The sequence below is a fragment of the Rattus norvegicus genome, chromosome 15, assembly GCF_036323735.1.
Source record: "Rattus norvegicus strain BN/NHsdMcwi chromosome 15, GRCr8, whole genome shotgun sequence".
Taxonomy (NCBI): domain Eukaryota; kingdom Metazoa; phylum Chordata; class Mammalia; order Rodentia; family Muridae; genus Rattus; species Rattus norvegicus.
The window spans coordinates 101,620,020-101,644,684 of record NC_086033.1 but is presented as its reverse complement, the minus strand read 5'-3'; the positions used below and the strand labels follow the sequence as shown (position 1 = coordinate 101,644,684).

General features: G+C 45.2%; 1 protein-coding gene across 8 annotated transcripts in view; it reads right to left on the bottom strand.

The window, feature by feature from the left end:
• Positions 1 to 9,128: 9,128 nt before the first annotated feature.
• The window catches only part of Gpr180 (G protein-coupled receptor 180), a 32,687-nt gene continuing 17,150 nt past the window's right edge, over positions 9,129 to 24,665 (bottom strand). For 3 of the 8 annotated variants that reach the window (XM_017599719.3, NM_001415002.1, NM_001006994.2), the window contains exons 4-9: positions 24,192 to 24,372; positions 24,014 to 24,063; positions 20,866 to 21,023; positions 17,270 to 17,461; positions 15,755 to 15,832; positions 12,567 to 14,796 (exon numbers count right to left, since the gene is read on the bottom strand). In XM_017599719.3, the coding sequence (XP_017455208.1) occupies positions 14,638 to 14,796; positions 15,755 to 15,832; positions 17,270 to 17,461; positions 20,866 to 21,023; positions 24,014 to 24,063; positions 24,192 to 24,372 (818 nt within the window). In that variant the 3' untranslated portion in view covers positions 12,567 to 14,637. Of the gene's footprint in view, positions 9,468 to 12,566; positions 14,797 to 15,754; positions 15,833 to 17,269; positions 17,462 to 20,865; positions 21,024 to 24,013; positions 24,064 to 24,191; positions 24,373 to 24,665 lie in introns of those variants that run through there. The other 5 variants (XM_063274349.1, XM_006252455.5, XM_063274352.1 and 2 more) reach the window with 5 other exon arrangements.

Here is a 24,665-nt window from a genome sequence, read left to right as displayed (position 1 = left end):
AACGCAGCACCACCTCATTATCACGGGAGCCCGGCACTGTGCAGGTTCAACCTGCAATAAAGGACGTCTTTTCAATCTACTACCCTGCGACTTCACCCTGACTGGAACGCACACTCGTCATTTCCTGATTGCTCTGCTACATAACCATTTCCCACTTTGGTTTGCATAGCCCTTGTTCAATATTCATATTTTATCTCTAAAGACTGTAATAAATCACTTCAAACACAATAACCTATTTAAGAATGGGTTTATAGGCGAAAAGGCACACCTTTAGTGCCCTGATTGCAGTCATCAGACTCCCTGGTTCTCATTACAGAAGGCTGGAACACGCAGAAGAGGCTGAAGGAGTCAGCCCCGCCCAGCGTGCGCTTCCTGATGGCAGGGCGTATCCATAGGAACCAGTTGAAATGTTTTGCTTTAGTCACTTGGCTCCTGTCTCGTTCTCACCAGAACCAACAGTTTCAAGATAATGCAGTTTAGACATGTCACAGCTGTTGAAACTCGGTGGAAGCTTTAGCCGGTGGTGGAGCCCGATCAAGAACCAGGAACACTAAAACACCAGTATGTTACAGAGTCCAGGATGAGCACTGAGAAGACAAAGGGCGGGAAAATAATGCCTGACTGGCTTAATGCAGAACCCTGGGGGAAAACATCTGGTTGGGTGCAAGCAGTGACTTTTTTGACCCAGGAAGGGCTCACTGGGTCAAATATGGCAGATTTGAGAGAAGGCTTCTGAGAGGCTGAAGAGCAGACAGAGGGATGTTGCTTTGGGGAAGGGAATTTTTTTTTTTTTTTGGTTCTTTTTTTTCCGGAGCTGGGGACCGAACCCAGGGCCTTGCGCTTCCTAGGTAAGCACTCTACCACTGAGCTAAATCCCCAGCCCCCTTGGTGAAGGGAATTTATAATCAAAAAGTAACAAAATCTAGACGGAGGTCACAATCTGCCATGCTTACTCTGCATGAAACCTGAATTCTTTCTAGCAGGAACGTGGTCCATCTCCAATTTTCAGGCTAGCTTCATGACCGACTCTACAATACACACTTCTGAGAAACTGTCAAAGGCAGAGTTCACACATGTACAAAAGGATTGTAATCTTGGCAAGAGGAAATTTTCACAACCATTGAATGTCTTTTATGTCCACGAAACCCCCACTCCTTTACAAAATAAAATAGAATGATTACCGTGCACAACTCTGATGACACATGGGGATTAATAGCATGCATGGTGTGCCCAAGAAGAAGACAGTTTCCATGTTAAAAAAAAAAAAAACACAAAACTTTATTCCCTCAACCTTGCCCCTGGGGGGACTTTTTACAAAACTGGCTTCTGAGTAAGTCTTAAACACTAATCTTTTCAGAGATCTATAAAGCTCACAGGCTAGGCAAGAGATGTAAAAGTTTGCGTTGTGTGGGAGTAAGTTGGAATTCAGTCGTGTGTGAGTTAGACAGAATCTTGAATGCCTTCCAGTCACACCCACCTTCTGTTTTAATCACATATGTATGATCACCTAAAACAAACATTTCATCTCAGGCCATTTAAATTTTATCTCCTCGAATGGTAGATTAGTAATAACCTTGGGTTCACTGAAAATTCTGTACACCCTTTAGGCCTATATATATGCGCACAGAGCCAAGCAGTCAACACCACCCATAATCACCACAACCATCCCTGGAGTTAGTAACCCTAGAGCCCATCTCTCACTGTGAGACCCCTCTCCCTCGTTTGCTACAGATTACAGAGGGGAAGGGCAAGAGAAACTAGCAGAACCAGATTTTGAAATCAGGTTTACTTTGCAGCAAAGGCCACACTCCTTCTAGTATATCTCAATGTCTTTAACCAGGGAGGACTTCAGTTTCATTTATTGCTAGTCAGACATAGGCTGAAGCAATTCAGTGGCAGTGAATCAAAACTTTTAAGTGATACAGGAGACAAAAACTTAAAGATACGACTTCTGGAAGGTCTGACTCCTATGGATCTGTGTGAATGTGTGCTACATGTATGAGTAACCCACCAGAGGCGGGTTGAGGGTGTCAGACCTCCTGAAGTTGGAGCTGGAGCAGTTGTTAGCTTCTTAGCATGGACGTTGAGGGTTGAACTTAAAGCCTCTGAAAGAGCAGGAACTCCTAACTACAAAGCTATGCCTTAGCACTTTGACTGGCTTGAGAGATTCTTTTAAGAAAGAGCACACAAGTTTCAAAAGACTTCCTCCGGGAATGAATGAACTAGAATAGTTTCCTCTTCCAATTGTTACTACTTAAGCCAGAGTAGCTCTTGTTAGACCAACCTGCCCCTCTGAGATGGTGGTCACTCTGAGAAGTGAGTTTCTAGGCCAGCCAGAGCTACATAGTAAGATCCTGTCTCAAAAACAAAACACCCCCCCCAAAAAAGAAAAACGCTTTGAAACTTTGTTCCTGCTAAATCATTTGTTCATGTAACAGAACACGTCTGATTTTTAAAAATTAAGTTTTGGGGTTTGATTGCACTACTTCACAATTTATAGTACAGTTCTGATTTCTGATTGAACTAAAACAAGCGTCTTAACGTACTCAGTAAGCACTTTAAGTTCTAACCCGTGTGGTTTCCCCTTCCTTTTTTCCCTTCACTGTGTGCCAGGCGCACCACTTCTTCTGCATGTCAGACTTACTGGTTCCAGTGTATAACTCACCTGTGATGTTATGAAGAAACACTCTGAGCTGTAACGTTGTGTATGGGAGTTCTCGAAGAATGCCAGACTTTAAAAACCACTATACTAGGAAATTTCGAAGTAGGAAAAAAAAAAAAGAAACAAGCTGAAGAAATCTGCTGATACTGTTTCAACATCGTGGTGGTTTAAAGGAGACATGTTCCCCGACAGGCTCCCATCTGAACACTTGGCCCCTAGTTGGTGGCTCTGTTTGGGGAGAAATAGGAAGTGATGGCCTTCCTGGGGGAGGGCTGTCAGTGCCAGCAGGATATGAGCTTAAAGCCTTGCCTACTTCTAGTGTGCTTTACCATTATGGTTGGAAGCTCTCAGTTCCTGCTCCAGCCACCATGCCTGCTGCTTGTTGCTATGACTCCCCGCCATGATGGACTCACGCCTCTGAAACCATTAGCCCAAATAAAGTTCTAGGACTTACCTTAGTAAAGGTGTCTTATAGAGTGACAGAAAAGACTACAGTCTTATTGATATAACAAAGGGTAAGAGTCCTATCATTATATTCTTGGATGTTGGAAGATCTGACAGCGTTAAATATTCCTTTTTCTTTTTTTTTTCTTTTTTCTTTTTTTCGGAGCTGGGGACCGAACCCAGGGCCTTGTGCTTGCTAGGCAAGCGCTCTACCACTGAGCTAAATCCCCAACCCCAACATTCCTTTTTCTTAAGATTAGATTTTAAAATAAAATCCAGAGTATAGTAAAACTGCTTGGCCTATCACTCTTTTAATTTAGACATATATACATGTAACATTGATTACAATTGGGCTATGGACCCCATGGGTACATCGGATTCCAATAGTACCTTGGTGGTGTTCCTTTAGTCTCCTTTAACTAACCTCTCTCTGCTTGCAGCTTTCCTCCATCCTACAGCCTTGCCTGTGAGAATGCCACTTACGTGGAATTCCACAAGGCAGAGTGTGAAACCCACCTTCTTTCAACCCGCAGAGGCCTTCAGGATCCATCGGTGTTTGCTTCGTATTACTAGTGGTATTCTATTCCTTTGCCTGGATGGATTAGACTTTGATCAATAAAGGGCATGTGTCTCTTTCCAGAATGTTCTGAGCACGGGAAGAGAGCTTTGGGTTCTGTGCCCTGCTTTTAGTGTGAACGGAAACTTTCCTTTGTCTTAGATGATGTGGGTGATCAGACTCCTGAGTCACAAGGTAACTTGACTGTGTGAGATACTTCAACACTGTTGCATTGTATCTCTAAACAAACTGAAGTATTTTTCAACATTGCCCATAGCTTGGGAGAACCCTGGCTGCTCCACACCCTTTCCAGGACTTGGTAATCTGTGTTTCATCTAGGTCACTCTAAGATGTGCAGTGGTATTTCACCACGGTTTTAATTTGCATTTCCCCAACAGCTAATTACATCGAGCATCTTTGCGTGTGCTGATTTGCTGTCTTATATTCTCCTTGGTGAAATGCTTGCTCAAGGTTTTGGCTTGCTTTTCAATTGGGTTGAGTTCTCCCTATAGGATTTTAAGAGTCCTCTATGAAGCATTCATTAGAGTCTTTGTTTGGATGATTTACAAACGCTTATTCCTAGACAATGCCTTGTCTAGTCACTCTGTTGGTGACACCTTTTGCACATTAAAAGTTTTTAATTTTGACAAAGAGACTCGTGAGTGTTCCTTTGTTTCTGTAGACTGTACATTTGGTGTGTAAGGACAAACCGTAAAGATTTCATTTCTATGTTCTGAAGGTCTGTTTTATATTGAGGTCCGCAACTTTTTTTTTGGGTGTGAGACCGGGCAGAGGCTCACTTCCATGCGGCGTGTATGTCCAATGATTCTGAAAAGATACACTGAAAAAGCATTGCCTCATTTCCCTTTCCTACTGAATTGCCTTTGTACCTTGCTCTATCTCTTTTATTCTTCTGGGATATATTTTTGTAGACTCACTGTTTCTTCTTAGATATTTGATGCAATTTGTAGTGAAACCATCTAGACTAGATTCCTATCTCTTTAGTATTTTAAGCGGAATTCACTTTCTTAAATAGTTACAGGCCTTCTTGAGGTATTTTTTTTCACTCTTCAGTGGCCGTCTGCGATGTTAGAAGAGGCAGCTCACTGTGAACCCGGCGCTCTTGACAGAGGTGCCCAGGCTCTGAGCTCTGACTCTTCAACCTGGGCCATTTTCACGGTTTTGAATCCTTTGAGCAAGATGAGGCAATTTCTCGTCTTCATCAAGAAACTAGTTATAGAGGAGAAAAAGTGTTGCAGGTTAGCATTCCGGGGATGCAGCACAAAGTCCGGACTGCAGCCATCCGCAACGCAATCCCACAAGGCACTGCTCTTCCCTTGGCAGATACCGGACGCGGTCCTCTTCTGCTGGAACGGAATACCGTGGCTTGGGTAATTTATGAGGAAAAAAGTTTACCAAATGGTTCTACGGTCTGAAAAGTCAAGTGCACGATGATAGCATCTGGCAAGGGCCTCGGTGTTACGTAAGAGCGTGGCAGGGGTTCAAAGGACAAATGAACACAGGAAAAACAATAACAACAACAACAACAACAACAGCCCCAGAAAGGATGGATTAACTGTTCCCGATCTGAAGACATTGTAAAAGTGAATTGGTGTCCATTCAGGAAGGTTCTACTAACCACTTCTTATTAGGCCTCAGTCAACATTTCTGCGCTGGAGACCAAGCTTCTGACAGTTTGTAGGACACTAGCAAGTCACAGCAAACTTTCCATTTAAAAGCAGGGTAAACCCTCGGGCTCTTCATATCCGCTTTTTAATTAATTAGTGTGTGCATCAGCGTGAGCACGTGTGTGCAACAGCGTGTGTGTGGAAGTGAACAGAGAGCTGCTTTCTCCTGGAAGTGAATTCCAGGTAATTGTCCTGTCTCTGCATCCTACCTTACCGTAGAGTGTGAAGGTGTCCCATGTGAGCTACCGTCCCACCCCCCCCCCCACTCCCCTCACCTTCCCACTCTCTCCACTCCCTCACCCCCCCCCCCCCCCTTGACTACTGAAGATTAAACTCAGACGTCCTGCTGTATGGCAAACACTTTTACCCTTTGGGCCGATACTAATTGACATCCAGTTCACAGAGCATCAGATGCTTCACCTAGACGCTCGTCACTCTCTTAGTTATACTTACTTTGCTCATCCATGTCTCTCCTTACCCCTCAACCCACCACAGATTTTGTGCGACTCCATAGCTTTTGTGCTTGCTGTCAGTATTTTGTATTTCCTGTTTTAACGGCATCCGAGAATCTCCATACAAGTTTATACATTTTATTGTTCTTTTCAAAGAACCCGACTTTGGACCCAGTAGGGTTGTTTGTTTGTTGTGACCAAGGTCACTGACACATATTCTAATCTTTATTGTTTTTCTCTCTGCTCCGTTGGGGATTTTGAAAAAGAAATATACTGTTATTTCTCAACTTGATGTTTTAACAGGTTAACATTTCTCATTATAAATGGCACTGTGCCAATTCATGTCCATTTTCATCCAAGTGCTGTGAGCATCCTGCCTCCCACCCACACGGCCACCCTTTCCTCACCTCACTGTTAGTCCCTAAGCAGTCTCACTTCTTCAGGTCATTAGTACCCATGAGACTTTTCTAGGGTCCACGAAGGAGAGAAAACATGAAATATGATTACCTCCAGTTGTACCTACGCTTTTTTAAAGCAAGTAACTTTCTTCTGTGTACGGATGAGGAGTCTGCTGTGTATATAAACTGTATTTATCATCACCTTTGCTGAGCGTGTAGTTCAGCTCTGTAACTGTTGGAAATGGAGCTACTCTGGTAGACAGTCAAGAACTTCTGTGACTTGCTCACTGCAGTCCCTCGGGGGCATGAGTCACACGGTAGATCTATTTACAGCTGTTTGAGGGACCTGCATACGGACTGGACTCGGACCGTGGTGGAATAATTTACATCGCCACTACTGATGTGTCAGGGTTGTCTTTGGTCCACATCCTCCTCGGTACTTGTTTTCTTAGGGTTTAAAATTATGTGTACGTGTACATGCGTGTCAGTGCCCAAGTCAAGGCGTTAAATGCTCTGGGGTGGAGTCACAGGCAGCTGAGAGCCACCTCCCCTGCCTGATGTCTTCTTAATGACTATCATTCTGACAAAGCTGAGATAAAATCTCAATGGTTATGAAATATTCCCTTTTCCTGGTGGCTGAAGGTACTGAATACCTTAACAATATTTATGGGCCATTTCTAGTTCTTGGGAACTGTGCAGTTCTCTATTCCACTGTTGTTTTCTTTAGCTTGAGCTCTTCATGGACTGTGGGTATCGATCTACCACACATACAGGTGGCAAAGGTCTTCATCCACCTGAAGGTGCCTTCATTAGATTAACCATTTCCTTCTGTGGTGCTGCAGCCTTGCCTTTCATGAGGTACTGCTTGTTGTTTGTTCTGCCTTCTGGAGTCACACTGGGATTTCCCTCCTGGGAAGGGCCTTGCTTGTGCCTCTGCCTTGATGTGTTTGCTCTTCCTTCCGCCCCACCCCCCCAGCCGTTTCAGTTGCAGGCCCTCAAGGCCTCCCATCAATTCGACACTGACTTTCTGTACAGGGTAATAAGAACTCGGTTCCGCTTTATAGGTAGATATTTACTTTTTCTACCGCTTGTTGAAGATGCTGTCTTTTCCTTAATGTTTATTTTTGGTCATCTCATAAAAAGATGGGGCTGTAGCTGCATACGTTTTTTCTGGGTTCTCTACTCTAGACCATTGACCCATCCGACCTACGTGTCTGCTCTGTCACACCATGCTGTTGTCACTGGGACTTCAGATTGGGATGGCGATCCTTCCAGTATCACTCTTCTTGCTAAGGATTTCTTTGGCCATCTGGGTCTTGTACTCTTCCATGAGAATTTTAGACTTAAAAAAATTCTGTGAAGAAAGGCGCTGCTGGAATTTAATAGGAATTCCACAGATTTTTATACACTTCTACTCTACAGTTGTTTTTGTTAGTGTATCTGTTTTCACATTATTACCTTTTTTAATACATGAGCATCAGAGGACTTTTTTTTTTTTTTTTTTTTTTGGTTCTTTTTTTTTTTTTTTTTTTCCGGAGCTGGGGACCGAACCCAGGGCCTTGCGCTTCCTAGGCAAGCGCTCTACCACTGAGCTAAATCCCCAGCCCCCATCAGAGGACTTTTTATCCAATGTCTTTCTTCAATTTCCTTCTCTGACATTCAAGTTTAATATCCTTGGTTAAGTTTATTTCAAGGTACCTTTGTATCTCACTTTGCTGCTGAAAGTATTTAACAGAGCTAGAACCCGTGTGTGTGTGTGTGTGTGTGTGTGTGTGTGTGTGTGTGTGTGTGTCTTTAGGGCTTTAGGGTCTCTTGTGGTTTTGAATATCTAATCTGTCAAAAAAGAATTTCTTCTTCTTTGTATCCTTTTCTAGTTCCTTCTCATGTTTGACTGCACTAGCTAAAATGTTACTATATGGAATACAAGTTAAAAAAATGTATACATTGACCCATCCCCATGGGTCTAGAAAAAAAAACAACCAACTTGATCAGGGCGAATGATCAGGGTGATGTGAGCTTTAATTCTGTTTGCAAGAACTTTACTGAGAATTTTCGCATCTGTGTTTATAAAGGAGATTGGTCTATATTTTTGTTGTTGTTGTCTATCCTGGTACTAGGGTGATACTGGCTTCATGAAAGCTTTGGGGGACCAGAGATGAAATCTAAGATGGCTGCTTAGCTGACCAACGTAGCATGAAAGCACACCCCTAAATATCTATACATCCACAGACCACTGTAATCCTTAAGAGACCCTTCTTGAATAGGAGGAAGGATTGTGGGTCCTGAAGAGGACAGGAACTCTACAGGAAGACCAACAGCGTCAACTAACCTGGACCCTCCGGCTATCAGAGGCTGAACCACCAACCAAAGAACACACACGGGCTGGACCTAGGCCTCCCTGCACATATGTGGCAGGTGTGCAGCTTGGTCTTCTTGTGGGTCCCGAACAACTGGAGCAGGGGCTGTCCCAAAAACTGCTGCCTGTCTATGGGAGATGGCTGGGCTCCCTGTCTGGCCTCAGTGGGACAGGAAGCTCCTAGCCTGGCAAAGATTTTAAGTGCAGGTTTTGGCGGGGGTTGGGGGGGTTGCAGAGGAGAAGGGGAATGGGGAGAGGGAAAGGATTGTGGGAGGTGGTGACTAGGAGTGGGGCAGAGAGCAGGATGTAAAGTGATTTTAAAAAGTTAAATTAATTAAAAAGAGAGACTTTTTCTCCTTATAGTGAACAGAGATAAACGCAGAGCAATGTCTGCACACGATGCTGGGATTATAGGGCAGCAGAGCCCAGACAAGGCAAGCCACATACAAGGCTGTGATGGTTTGTATATGCTTGGCCAAAGGGTGGCCCTGTTAGAAGGGGTGGCCCTGTTGGAGTCTGTCTTAGTTAGGGTTTTACTGCTGTAAACAGACACCTTGACCAAGGCAAGTCTTATAAAGGACATTTAATTGGAGCTGGCTTACATATTCAGAGGTTCAGTCCATTATCATCAAGGCAGGAACATGGCAGCATCCAGGCAGGCATGGTGCAGGAGGAGCTGAGAGTTCTACATCTTCACCTGAAGGCTGCTAGCAAATACTGGCTTCCAGGCAGCTAGGATTAGGGTATTAAAGCCCACACCCACAGTGACACACCTACTCAACAGAGCCACACCTTTTAATAGTGCTACTCCCTGGGCCGAGCATATACAAACCATAACAGAGTAGGTGTGTCACTGCCTTGTTCTTGTAAGAGTTGCCTTGGTCACGGTGTCTGTTCACAGCCGTAAAACCCTAAGACAAAGAAAGACATTAGGTTCAGGACAGAAATATTGCAGAAGAGATTGGAGGAATCTGCAGGAGGAAGATGGGTGCTGTGAAAGACTATTTTCAAGCAGGTCACTGACATAAAAACCACAAGCACACGGCAGATTTCCCCGTGGTGTACCCACCCATTCAACCGTGTGTCTACTTGTGGGCCCATTGGGCAATGACAGTTATTTCAAAACCCAGGATCATATAGATAGCTCCGATTAACCTACAGGATACTTAACAGAAACAAAACAAATAAACAGGGGTAACCGGGAGGAAGGCGGTGGTGGTGGTGATTAAGGTGATAAGAAAATGGAATAGAGCGGAGGGACCAAAATACACCGTGGATATGTCTGAAATTATGGGAGAACAAAATTCACTAATAAAAACCCACTAAAACCTAAGCAAATAAAAAGCTTTCTCCCTCGTTTGCTCATGTCTGACCTTCCACCTCTGATCCGATGCTTGCCCTTTCCGGTGGAGACAATGCCTGCTGTGAGTCACCTTGTTAGTATGACTATCAGGGTTCATCATAAATCAGACACTACTTAATCGCTTAGAACGTTCTAAGAACTTAGAAAGCAGTGAGGCTGGAGGGCGTGTTCTGGAAGGAGGGAGGAGAAAGCAAATGCTCGATTCCACAGCCTTAACTTTAGTCTCATCTACATTAGCAAAAGACTGGAAACCAACAATGTTCACACCAATAAAAGCCAACACACACAGCAGAGTGCATTACATGGGAGGCTACAGAACACGTGACTAGGTACACCGAGGCGTGTGATATGTTACAACCTGCTTGTAATACATATGTGTGTTTATCCACGCATGGGTCCACTTCTAGAAAGACAAACAAGAACAATTCCAGGTAGTAAAGCAGTACTTGGAAACGGAAATGAAGGGTTGATCTCTCCCATGTTAAATCTCAATCCCCTTTAGAGCTCTTTCGGATTTCTGTGCAAAATGCATATGCTACTTGCTAAAGAAATGGTGTTTCACATGTCTGAGACTACTAAAGACAATTATAACTTTAACCAGCTCCTGGCTACAGGAAGGGCATGTTATGTGTTACACTGAATGAAGCTGAGTGTATCAGGAGGCAGGGGAATGTTTTCACAACCCTAAATGACCCCAAGCTAAGATGTGTCATTGTTTTTCGTTTCCTTTTCCTACCAGCTACTTCTAACTGCTGTCATTTGGTCCACATGATGTTACACGAAAGGGGAGATGCTGTAACACTGGAAGAGTCTCCTCTTCACAGCTGACTAAAGAGTCTATACCTGCACGTTCCATGGAAGTGAGCAAAGGGCGAGCAGGCACTCCTGAAGCCAAGTGAGCAGTGCGCGTTAGTTAACGCCACACCTCCACTGTGTACTTTTTTTCTTCAGAATTTCTTTTATTCGCTCACACACAAAATATATCTACATTATTGTTTTGTGTTTGCGCACGTGTGTAGATGCAGTTGCCATGGCATACGTGTGGAGGTCACAGGACAACTTGTCAGATCCACTTTTAGGTGGGTTCTTGGGGTCAAACTCAGATTGTCAGTCTCGTGTGCCCACTTTCACCTACTGAGCCGTCTCACTAGCCCCAAAACTGTACTTGACAGCCAGGTATGGGGCTGAAGCAGAACTGCCATGATTTCCAGGCCACTGTAGGGTACACAATGAACCCAGCCTGAGTTACAGGACAAGGTTCTGTCTCAAAAGCATGAAAACAACACACACACACACACACACACACACACACACACACACAAATATGCATCTGAGTGTCTAGTGTACAGGAGGGAATGTTCCAGGCACAATGGAGAAACTCTTACAATTCATACTCTGGAGTAGAAACAACACAAGACAGAGCCATTGGCCTGGGGAAGAAAGGACAACTGAAGCCGACAGCTATGTTAGATGAAACCATGTGTCAGTACGCAGTGGGAAAGCCATCTCTGTATGATACTGAGGTTGAACCTAGAGCTTCATGCATGCTGGTGAAAAGTATGGGTGAACTTTATTCCAGTAAGGACGGATTAAATACACACACACACACACACACACACACACACACACACACACACACACACACACACACAATTTTGAAATACTTCTAAACTTATAAAAGCCAAACCCAAACCCGTCTTGCAGTATGACTAACATACAGGGTTCCTGTAGGTACGCCACCCCATTTCTCCCCAGGGACTGTTTTGGCTGTGCTGTAAATGGCGTCAGGGCCTGGCCAGCTTCTTCCCATACCTCCAGGTCTCCTGGAACTCCAGAGTAGCCATGCAGCATGCCCACGGTGTCATGCAGACAGCTGCAGGTGTGGAGGTGAGAAGCAGGAAGGACGTTCAGAGGACAGCAGGATGGAAGCTACAGGACACCCACTGGTCTCCCGACTTCACAGGAAAAGTCAGTTTGGCCTCATTTCATGCACCTGTGTTGGTTTTAAAGGAGGCAGAATCTCTTTTCATAGTCTCCAACTGTTTGCTGCTTGTAACAGTCTTATCACCTCAAATCAAAACCAAAGCCCTCTAAGGTTTGACAGCACAGATGCTACGTGTAAGAATGCTTGACAGACAACTGCAGTCGGAAGAATGTCTCCTAAGGGAAACATGTCAGAGGGGCCCATGGTCTGGTCTTGTGATGTATGTATATTCCAATTCCATCAGATATGTCTTCATTAAGATCATGAACAGTTCTGAAAGCAAGCTCTTCGGCCTGGACTAACCCTGGCTGGCTGGAAGTAGGTTTGAGTACTGAAGTGGACACTCATTTCCCATTTTAGCACAACTGCAGGTTCAATAATGAAATCATCGGCCAAATCTAACTACAAACATTCGTTCGTTCTCATTAAAAGCACACACAGCTCGGGTTGGCTCCACTGTTAGGGACGCTTGCTGCTGTTAGAGGGCTGGTATCTTAGCACAGGCCTCTCGATTGCCTGTGACTCCAGCTCTGGGCAATGAGACGCCCTCTTCTGGCCTCCACGGACTCCCGCACACATGCACATGCACACACATTAAAACATATGCACCCAATGAAATGTCCAAAACTCATCAAAGTAAAGTTAAAATTAAAAGGAGGTCAGTGAGCTTCAGAGAAACATTTATTTATCCCCACTCAGTTCAATGAGTGGCTGGTTTAGTCACACTGAGGTTAAAATGTCTGATGTACAGTGGGCATTCACATTAGTATACATGCCAATAAAATCAAACATATTCCTGTTTTCTTAAATAAAAAACAAGTGCTTCTTTATAGGAGGGGGGGCTCCACATACGATCTTTAAAGGAAAAAGAACATAAAAATTTCAAAGGCATTATCTGAGGGGATGTAATTTAGAGTATTGAGTAAGAAAAGAAAACAGATACCATTATGGCATGAAATCCTTTTCTCCTTGGGCCTGTTAGGTGAGGACAGTTCTGATCATTCCTTAGCAGCTATTTTTCTTGACTTAGTAATCTCTGACAGTAACAAAGAAATGATTAGCAAACATTAAATATATTAGAAACAAACACACTCCCTGTTAACATGCTGTGCACAGCGGCGAGAGTGGAGGCCCAGGTCCTGCTGTCTGTTCTCTGCTCTCCACTCCCTTCTCACTGCTCCCAGGCAACAGGCTTTACCGAAGGCTTCACTCCTGGGTTCCTTCATTTGTTTGTTTTGTTTTTCAAGACAGGGTTTGTGTAGTTTTTAGCTTAACCGACCTGTACTTGAACAAAACGTAACTTGTAGAAATGTTTTCATCACGGCTAGACTGCATTACTTTGCCATTTTGCCAACTGAAACACATTTTGTCTTAAAATGTAGCAGAGTGTTTTCATTTTCACTAAAACTACAGCAAGGAAAAAACGAAGGCAAAGCCACGCCTTCTCCATTGTGCTCCATTCCCTGAGTGCTTTCACCAAAACTACAGGTAACTGCACCATTTCCTGCTGCCTAAAACTATGGTAGGCAGGCAGAAATATTTAAAATTCGCCAAAAGTAAACAAAAGGTTCAAACAACTTCACAAATACCAATGCGCAGCGAGTACTGATTACTACACAGAGGCTCTTTAACCAGGAATGTTTTCAGAGAACTAGCATCCTTAGTTTGGGGGTCTCACACACGCACGCACGCACATACACACACACACACACACACACACACACACACACACACACACACACACGCACACACACGGTTTTATTACAAAGGATTCAAGATGGCAACTACTTACAATCCAGTGCCAACATGGATTATAACAGATCCAGTGAGTATTTTGTTTTTCAATTATTCATAGAAAATTTAATCCTGATTAAGTATCCTTGGGCAGGAATTCATGGGTAGTTGATGACTGAAGCCAACATTCATGTGAAATGCTTCTGTTAATTTAATCTATGTCTACAGCTTAATTATGATTGGGGATTCAGTGTAAGAGAAATGAATTATCTCGGGATTAAAATTTCAGTGCCATACCACATACTATGTTTTCCTTCTTTCTTTTTAAACACAAAACCCTGCTTGTCCCTTACCCACGTCCTCAGACTTAAAACCCTCTGTTCTTACAAATCAATGTAACGTATCCATGATTTCCCACACATTATCCAAAATCCTTTCCCAATCAAGATAAACCTGAAGCAGGGCCAACAATACAAGAAGAAATTGCAGAATAACTCCATCCATGAATGAACAAAAGCTAATTCATGTAACTGTTAACATATTTTCTATTTATTTCCTCAAGTAATTTCACTTTCAAGTCCTTTAAATTGTAACTTGAAATGCATGTTCTTTAAAGCATAAGAAGTAGTAGTTTTAGAATCAGTGCATCACACTGATCTCCTGACTGGGCTAGCTGGACACACAGGGCAAGTATCGTTTCGGCGAATACTGTAAGACGATCAGGCCTGAGGCTGCTACTGACGAGGCATGGGAGTGTGGCCACCTGGCCCACATGTAATCTGAGCAGTCTCCTTCACATTATCTCTGCATGGAAAGCTTCAGTCACCTTGGACGTTCACTGAGTCCCTCCAGAACACTGATTACTTTCTGCTGACACGCTGACATTCCATTTATAAATAAGGCTCTCTGCCTCCACAGCAAGGGCACGAGACAGCGGCACCCGCCGCACTGCATCCTATTGCACATCCCCATCCACTTGTTCTTCAACAAAGTTCAAGCATCAGAAGTGGGGGCGCCCTTTGTGTGCAGACGAGATGGTGAGGGGTAGTGTTACTGAGGAGAGTGAGGAGACCTCCCAGTACAGACTGTGGGACAGGAAAAGTCTGTACAGAATGACCATGGCCACAGCCTGGCAAAGGATGACACCTACTGTGATAACCTGAAAGAAAGCAAAGGAATGTTTCACTCATGCAGAAGCAGCAAGTGCACCCAGCTTTCCCTGATTCCACTTCTGGGCTCTGCACCCTGTTTGCCCGCCTCTCCCTTCCACCACGAGCCAATTCATGAAGCATGTTCCACAGAGAGTCGGACTCATCGTCAGGACTGTGGCTTTCCATGGGTAGAAGCCCGTCGATGATTCCTTTTCAGATGCCGGAGTAGGGCAGAAAAGCACCTTCTCTCCCATGGGTGTGGGTGTGCATGTTACAGACAGGAGCATTGATAACAAGGAAAGCAGGGTCTGGCTAGTTTAGAATAGCAGCAAATCATGGTCCTACATTAACCCTGAAGACACTTAAGTCACATCTACAAGCACCAACGGCAGACACCCTCCCCCCATCCCCACCCCCGCTGAAATGCCACAGCCATTTGCTGCTGAAGGGAGGCAGGCAGGCATCGTCACCATCAACACCGGCCTACTCTACTCTGCAGTCTGCTAAGGCAACCTGACCTCTGCCTCTCTTGGCTGTTATAGTACAGTAAACAGCTGCAATCATTTCTTTTAAAAAAAACCCATTACATGTCCTCTAATTTAATTCATAAAACACGATTCTGAAATGGCTCTGACTCATAAAAGCTATTTCTAGGCTGGGTGTGGCAGCATGTGCTTGTAACCCAACACTTGGAGGGCAGAGGCAGGAGGATCATCTGTAGGACAATTGAGGCCCAGGGCTATGTAGTCTGATCCTGTTTCAAAGAGAACACAAAAAACTTACTTCTAACATTTTACTTATAAACTAATTCTTAAGCTCTTTTTCAATGTTTGTAACTTCTAATTTATTATTCAACAATGTCAATATCTTAAGAAATTTAAAGAACTCCAGAAACTTCTGAGGTCGCTATTTCCTACTTACATGAGGTTTAAATACTCAGACTCTTTCCCGAAGACTAATACTGACCTTATCTCTTTGGTAGTCATTGAAAAAGACAGCGATGCACGCAAGTGCTGGCTGGCACAGGAACCACAGGATGCAGCCCTGGAAGGAACAAACAGAGTCAGAACTGTGCCTTTACAGTGCGCAGATTAAAACATCCTCAAGACACAGCAGGTCACGGCGGCACACACTGCAGTCTTCTAAGCATCAGGAACCCTTAAAGCAGGAGCACTGCGAATTTGAGGGTAGCCTGGGCTATCAAACAATGTTACTAACATACTTAGGGCCAAGAGAGGAGACAGGGATCAGTGGTTATGAGGATTTGCTCATGAATCTAATTCTAGTTCCAGGGGATCTGACATGGTGTGTGTATGTGTGTGTGTGTGTGTGTGTGTACACAAAGGCAAAACACACATATGCATAAAAGAAAAATCTTAATGCTCTCTCTCTGTCTCTTTCTTAGGTCCTAAATAGCTTCAATTGCACCTCAGAGTAAATGGGAAACAGAATGTAGAAATTTAATTTTGCCCTGATATTAACACTTCTTTTCCCTAAGCAAACTGTTAATGTGGAGAGTATCTACAACACTACATTTGCAAATCCGTTACAAATGGATACTATTGTGGGAAGGGAAATAAAGCCACAAAGACAAGTCCACATGTCTGTCCACATGTCCATCCTGAAATAAACCTAGAAAGCTGCCCAACCCTGGTGCGCGTGGTCACTTGTTTGCAGGGCGTTGCAGAGGAGAAGTGGGCAGGACAGAAGGGAGGTTGTACATTATGCTTTCAAATCCCTTCTCTATGTTCCCATGGGATGTGGCAATGCATCTCTTTTTCAAAATGAAATGTGAAACAAGTTTATACTGCTTGCCGCACTTTAAGATTGAGGAGCAAGATTGAGGACAAGTGTTCAGGATGCTACTACTCGTAGAAAGAAGGAAATGCAGGTAGGAATGCGTGTATTTAGTTCCCTGGCAGAGAGGCATCAGGGCTGGTGGCACTGGCTCTGTGAGGAAGTGAACTAGAAGAGAAGCCCGCACTCTGCATGACTCTAAAGCACTCGATTAGATCGGTATGCAAGAACCCAATCCACCCTTAGACGGCCCAGGCACAGGGATGCGCACTGACAGTGCAATGCAGACGGATGCCCACCCAGCCCGTGTGCCGACTCCGGGCCGCACATGCGCTCCATCACACATGGGAACTCCAGGAGTCACAGTTCACAGTTAATGGCTGCTAACAAACATTTTTTAAAAAATCCCACAGTAAAAAGTGAAAGTCACCACTGATGAGGAAAAACCACGGTGGGGTGTGGGGTGTGGGTGAAGCAGCCCTCAAACACCATATGGAAAATAGAGCTCCACGGGCTCTGTAAAGTGGCTTCACAGCCACATCCCACAGGTCACCAAGATTAGCTGAGGAAACAAGGGGTTAGGCAGTGCTCAGCACACAGAAAGCTTGCAACTATTAGTGACTTCCCCCAGAGTGGGGAGCAGGGCAGACTGCCCGTCGGAAGCCACTTCCTGCCAGCTCATACTTTGGCAAACGTGATGTAGAACTCTCTCTTGAGTGTGCTCCTCTCCATCGTGATGATCTGATAGAGTCCACAGCCCAGCGACAGCGCTAGGCAAATCCGTAAGATGATCAGCAAGACGCCGGCTAGGCTGAGGTGTGAGTGCGAGCTGTGGTGACTGGTGTCTTCAAACTGCTCCCACAGCAGCAAAACGCTCTGTAAATAATCACAGTAATCAGAGGAAACACCAAACCCACTTACAAGAAAAAGTATGTTTTCAACTCTTTGGTAGGCATCTCTTTATGACAGACGAACATTTCCGAGGGATGCAAACATGAATCTGCCTGTAATCAGATTGACTGGCTGTCCATCAACAATGTAGCTTTCTCCTATAATCCTAGGAGGGACTGACTTCTACCATGTGACACACAGTGAGACAACGAGATGAGACGATAGCCACTGTGTCACGGCCAACTCCATCTTCTGTAAGAACAAACAGACTGAAAAGGGAGAAGGGGAACTTTCCTCTAAGTCCACCTCATTCCGTCCCAACCCCACCTCACTGTCTCAAGGCCAACTTGCTTGGTTCTCAAGAGCCTTGATACGTATCCCTGCATAGCCTGGGCCTTACTGTGAAGACCACGCTGGCCTCAAATGTCCAGCAACCTCTCGTCTGCCTCCTGAGGTCTGGCAAACAGGCAGGCCTCATCGTGCCCAATTTCAGACACCTGCAGATGGCTCAGACTCTCCTTTAATGAATGTACCGAGTCAGAGTTGTTGATGCTAAACTTCGTTTTTCCTGGTAACTCTCTGGGTAAACACATTTTTGTCTATGTAGATTTTGCGTGACCATTAGTGACAGTGTGTGTGCACATGTAAGAATGTGCCACATTATGACAACTGGGTGGGTGCTGGGGAACTCAGCAAGTCACACTTGCACAGCCAGCCATCTTGTCAGCCTAAAACCACATTTCACATTTGATCTAAGCTCCGCAGGCACTCTCACATACCCCATCTCTTTACTGGGACAGTAAAAAGTGTAGCACGTTTTCTGTCTATGTTCCCCTGTCCCTACTAAGCACCAACTGCTTAAATCACTTAATCTTTTTACCATCAAATATGCTGTAGGGCTTCCAAAACTGAGTCTTTATGCACTTCCAAAACCTTTGGTAAATAAAATTCAATAGATCTAATTCTTTGGCTGGGTATGGTGGCTCATGCATTTAACCCCAGCACTAGGGAGGTGCAGGCAGATCTCTGAATTTTAGACCAACCTGGTCTGCATGAGCCTCCTCTCAGAACAACAAGAATCCAATTCTTTGGCCTTGGGGTTGCCAGTAATCTCTCAAACTCCTCATCCACGTGCCCGTGCACACACACTAACTAACTCTCACTGCACACACACTAACTCTCACTGCACACACACTAACTCTCACCGCACACACACTCTCACACACACACTAACTCTCACCGCACACACACTTTCACCGCACACACACACTAACTCACCGCACACACACTCTCACCGCACACACACTAACTCTCACTGCACACACACACTAACTCACCGCACACACACACACTCTCACCACACACACACTAACTCTCACCGCACACACACTAACTCTCACCGCACACACACTAACTCTCACCGCACACACACTAACTCACCGCACACACACTAACTCGCACCGCACACACACTAACTCGCACCGCACACACAGTCTCTCACCACCACGTTTTTAGTAGATGAGCTACCCTTGTTACCCCGCAAAGAAAACTTTCTTTGGGGACACAGAACTTGTAATTCTTGGGGTTAGGGAAATCCCGCAGTCTTAAGCAAACTGCTTATCTTACAGTGAGAGGACATGAGCTCCTACAACAGATGTACAGCTATGTTCAGTCAAGAGTATGAAGTCACTGGGGTGACTGGAAAGGCAGTGTGGAATGTAACCACACTGACATCTGGCACAGATGCGTGTTAAATAACGCTTTTCCTCTTTGTTCTCTGGTAGTTTCATACATGGACACAACAATTTGAGTCTTTATTCCCTTTCCACTTTCTCCTCACCCCAGCCTCTCACACGGAAGCCCTTCTTCCCAGTACTCCCCACTCCATGTTAGATCTTCTCTGTCGGGGAGGGTGGGTAAGCATTAATCACTGCTTACATGGACAGCTTGTCAATGGCTCCACCACCGGCTCAAGCGACAACCCTTCCGCCAGCAACCATTAACTGTATCAGTAAGGAGAAAGTTCTATGCCCACAACTCACAATAAAAAAGCTGGGTGTATAAGCATGTGCCTGTGATCTTATATACACAAACAAGCCCATACACACACACAAATACACACACACAAATACACACACACAAATACACACACTCAAATACCCTTACTCATGCCTCTCCCACAAACACACAGCACACAGACACACACTGACACACACAGACACACAGAGTTATTATTAAAAGCACTATTCCTCTCTTAGATTAAATTATACTTATTTTTTTTTTGATTATATACACAGTAGCTGTCTTCAGACACACGAAGAGGGCATCAGATCTCATTATAGATGGTTGTGATCTGAACTCAGGACCTCTGGAAGAGCAGTCTGTGCTCTTAACCACTGAGCCATCCCTCCAGCCCCCTGTCTGTTTTTTTAACTACACTTCTGACCTTGAGTATTTTAGCAAAGAAATATGGTTACAGAGCTACCATTTCCTGCTACTCAGCTCCTGTACGTGTACTGTCTTACACATGCATGTGCTAATGTGACTGCATGTGAGCAGACACGTATGTGCTGTGTACTCATGGATGGCTTGTGTCATTAGCACCATTTGCCTGCTGTCACTGAAGAGCGCAGGTATGTCGACCACCGCCAGCTTCAGCGCCTTCAGGGTAACTACCAGTTGGTTATTTGTGACGAAGAAGTAAACGTACAATGAAATGATGACACATTTTTAGGATTCTTTGCATATTTTTCTTAAAATGTAAGTTGCTTGCTTACGACTTTTAGGAGAGCTATGATTGGGGAAATGAGAATGCACATGATTTTTATAACATTTATGTCTATTTTAATTTTATGTGTATTGTTTTTTGCCTGCGCAGGTCAGAAAAATGTGTCTGGTACTCTGGACTGGAGTTACGGGTGGCTCTAAGCCAGCATGTGGGTGCTGGAAATTAAACATGGGTCCTCCGAAGGAACAGTCAGTGCTCTTTACTGTTAAGCTATCTCTCCACACTAAGAAATGTCTTTGTAAAGACATTTAAGAAAACAGAAAAAGTAGAGAATGAACTTTAGGAAGCCAGTAGGAAGTGCATTCTAAACCGTGCTGTCTACACAGCCAGTGTCCGATCAATAAGATTACTCCACCTGCAGCTTAAATGCCAAGCTCCTCCTGGGTCCAGGTGACACCCTCAGGGGTGTGTGTGTGTGTGTGTGTGTGTGTGTGTGTGTGTGTGTGTGTGTGTGTGTGTGCGCGCGCGTGTGTGTGTGTGTATGCCTGCATGCATGTGTGTGCATGTGTGCGCGTGTGCGCGTGCATGTGTGTGCGTGCGCGTGTGTGTGTGTGTGCGTGTGTGTGCTCTCAGCAGCTGTGTGCGCTGGCCATCAGCTCACCTGTGTGATCACAATGAAGGCGGCCATGCCCGTGGACGCGGGGGTGGAGTCCCACTGCAGCGGTCTGCTCTGAGACTTCTTCATGCGGACAATTGTCCAGCCCATGCACAGGCTCAGAAGTAGGTACAGCATCTGAATTTGGGAGGCAATGTCAAAAACTAAAGGGAAATGAAAATCAAAGTCAATAAAACTTCACAATTCACAGAATCTGGGGCATTTAATATTGAGATGTGAACACCACTTTTTAAGCAAAAGAAAGGCATTTTTTAAACCACAAAATAAGTTAGTTAAATAAGATTAATGGATAATAATTCTAAAACATTACCTACTTGGCATAAAATTTGTAATGGTTATAAAAGTAACTAAAATAAGATCAGTGCTATCATTTAAAAATGTAGACACATAGCTATAACACACACACACACACACACACACACACACACACACACACACTAATTAATCCAACCTTAAAGCTATTTTTACCTTTTCTTTAAAACTCAAATTGTTATGTACAACTTTGACAAAAATAAACTTTAAATATAATTTCTGCAATGTAGAAATATCAGTATCCTTTCTGGGGTGCTAATGGGGTTTGCTGGATAAGCTCTAAGGGAGTTAGTAGGAGACAGGAAACGTCACAGTTCTCATGACATCTGATAGGACAGGCCTACTGACAACAGAAGGGCTCCATGAACTAGTGCCATGTGCCACCAGGTGGCCGGCACTTGCACTGCAGGAGAACTCGACTGTAAAAGAGTCCAACACACCACCTGCATGTGGAAGTGCACCACAGAGAGAGAAGCGCACCACAGAGAGAAGCGCACCACAGAGAGAGAAGCTCACCACAGAGAGAGAAGCTCACCTCAGAGAGAGAAGATCACCACAGAGAGAGAAGCTCACCACAGAGAGAGAAGCGCACCACAGAGAGAGAAGCGCACCACAGAGAGAGAAGCGCACCACAGAGAGAGAAGCTCACCACAGAGAGAGAAGCGCACCACAGAGAAGCGCACCACAGAGAGAGAGAAGCGCACCACAGAGAGAGAAGCTCACCACAGAGAGAGAAGCACACCACAGAGAGAGAAGCGCACCACAGAGAGAGAGAAGCGCACCACAGAGAGAGAAGATCACCACAGAGAGAGAAGCGCACCACAGAGAGAGAGAAGCGCACCACAGAGAGAGAAGCTCACCACAGAGAGAGAAGCTCACCACAGAGAGAGAAGCGCACCACAGAGAGAGAAGCGCACCACAGAGAGAGAAGCGCACCACAGAGAGAGAAGCGCACCACAGAGAGAGAAGCACACCATAGAGAAGCACACCACAGAGAGAAGCGTACCACAAAAGTCTGTAAGTGCTTCGGTTCTATGTTTATGGTTTTGAGCTGCACACCCAAAATCTGCACCAGTCACATCTATCTATCCTCCTGCTCTGTCGTCTACATGGAACAGGCAACTCACTGCACATGCACATTTACTCCCTTCTGGGCACGACACAGGCCCTGCGCTCTCAGGGCTATGGTCATCCACAGGAGACCTGTACAAGATGAAGCCCATTAACTTCCCATCATGGCAGCTGAGCTGGGCTTACACTGCCCACTCCTTCCTGATAATACACAGCTAGCAGCTGCTGGGAGTCAGAGTTTTCCTCAGTGGTATGGCTGCTTCTAAGCTACCCCAGGCTATCCTAACTAAACTCGCTGGTCCCCCGCCCGTATGTGGGTGGAATTGTTCTCCTGTGCTGTTGGTGTTCTGTCTGTCCGGGGCGAACAGATGTCTGCTGTCTCCACAGGGAAAGTTTACGAATGTACGCTTATGTATGTACGATGGTGAACTCACATAATGAGTTGTTACTACACCTGAGTTACGACTGTCAGATCATTTCTTTCACCACAAATGTTAAAGTGTGCTGCCAACTAATTCCATTAAACATTTCACAAATACAGTCCGTGAACAACACAGCCACTGGTGAAGGAATCCCGTGTGAGGGGGCAAACACAGACACCTGGGGAAATCCCCTTACTGTTCCAGCCCATTCCTTATACTCCAGGTTAGACCCATAGTATGCCATGACTGGGTATGAAACCTGTGCTCACTGTGGCTCACAATAGCTACCTGCTACTTTACCTATAAATACACTTATATCTTATAGCTGTATTTTTACGTAAATGTAGATACATAGACAAAGCACACAGATCACACAGCTCTGCTTTCCTGACTGTAGCCGCTACTTAACCAGGCAGCTCTGGTTGGAGACTCACCAGTCCTTAGCAGCCTCTGCTCACCACAGTGATGACGGTTACTTCAGAGAGCAAGGTGGGGCACATGCCAGTCTCACGCTCACCCCGAGGACTCGGGCACGACTGGGAGTGAGTTTGAGGGCATCCCAGGCTACACATGCTCAAGGGCAGTCAGAGTGGACCCCTCCCCCTAGTGCCAAGAGATGCGGCCCAGTGTAGGTAGAGGCCTTGCTCCACACAGAAGTCAGCCAGGCAGCCAACACTTCCATGTCCACAAATCTCGATAAATATTCCCTGACCCTTGGGTTCAGAGTGGTGTCTGCTAAGGTCTGTGCCGCGTCTCTTCAGACTCAACTTCCCCAGCTGCCTAAGCCATTTCTGCAGCTCTCCTGCTTTACAGAAGATCCACTGAATACCCACACCAATTCAATAATGGGGATTAGCAAAGCATACCTACTCTCTATTGAGGACAGAGTGAGGAAGTGCATGTGGATAACAACCAGGAAGAGAGCTGCCGTACACATCAGCTATTGGTAAGATCAAACAGATCTGAGAACTAATTCCACACTCGTACTTCAGTTAAGCTTAGTTCTGGATAAACTCAAGTAAGAAATCTACACCACAGCAAAAACTATAATTTTACCACCACCAGCACCAGCACCAGCACCAGCACCAGCAACACCAGCACCAGCACCAGCACCAGCACCACCAGCACCAGCACCACCACCAGCACCACCACCACCCCCCGCTTCGCATTCAATGCTCCTCAGTCAATGCTAGGCAAGTTCTCCACTACTGAGCTACAACACTAGCTGAAAATAAAGGGTTTTGTTTGTTTGTTTGATTGGTTTTTTTTTTAGAAGAAAAACAAGATGGCAAATGTATCTTTGAAAGAACACTGAGAAACACACTCACCTTCTGCCAAGCTTCCCATGAGAGGCAGCCCTATTCCATCCCTGGAGTACCTGAGGAATGGAAGAGAGAGCAGCAGTATAAACTACAAATGTGCGAGAATGCTCACAAGCAAGGCAAGCGTAATTCTGTGGACTGATTAGGATTAATTACCGCAGTGATGAACACAGGGTTGGGTTACCTGGAGAAGTGAATGTAATTAGCTAAGGCTGAAGCAGCTTGCAGCAGCAGTGCGGTGGTGAGGACCTTTAAGATGGTGTGCATGGGTCCTCCTTTCCTCATAGCCTGCCACAGGGACTGCGCATAGATGCACGCAGTCACAAAGTACACTAGGACTAGGAGGAAAAAGAACTCGTGGAGCCCTGGAAGAGAAGAGAGGGGCTGGCTTCAGTAAGCGCGAAAGTGGCGGGCGGCCTTCCTGTCTGCTGCTTATTCACCTCTAGTGCTTGCTCTTGTAGGGAAGAGAGATGGGAACCACTAACACCCCACCCCATCCCCCGCGCAAACGCCTCGGCTCCAAGGTTTACCCATAAGAAGGCACTTGAAACAACCTAGGTAAAGTCCATCTGTGAAACAACAAAGCCCCACAGGCAGGACGAAGATGCGCTGTACAGTCAGAAGTGTTTCATGTGAAGGCCGCCGGCTGTGGCTTCAG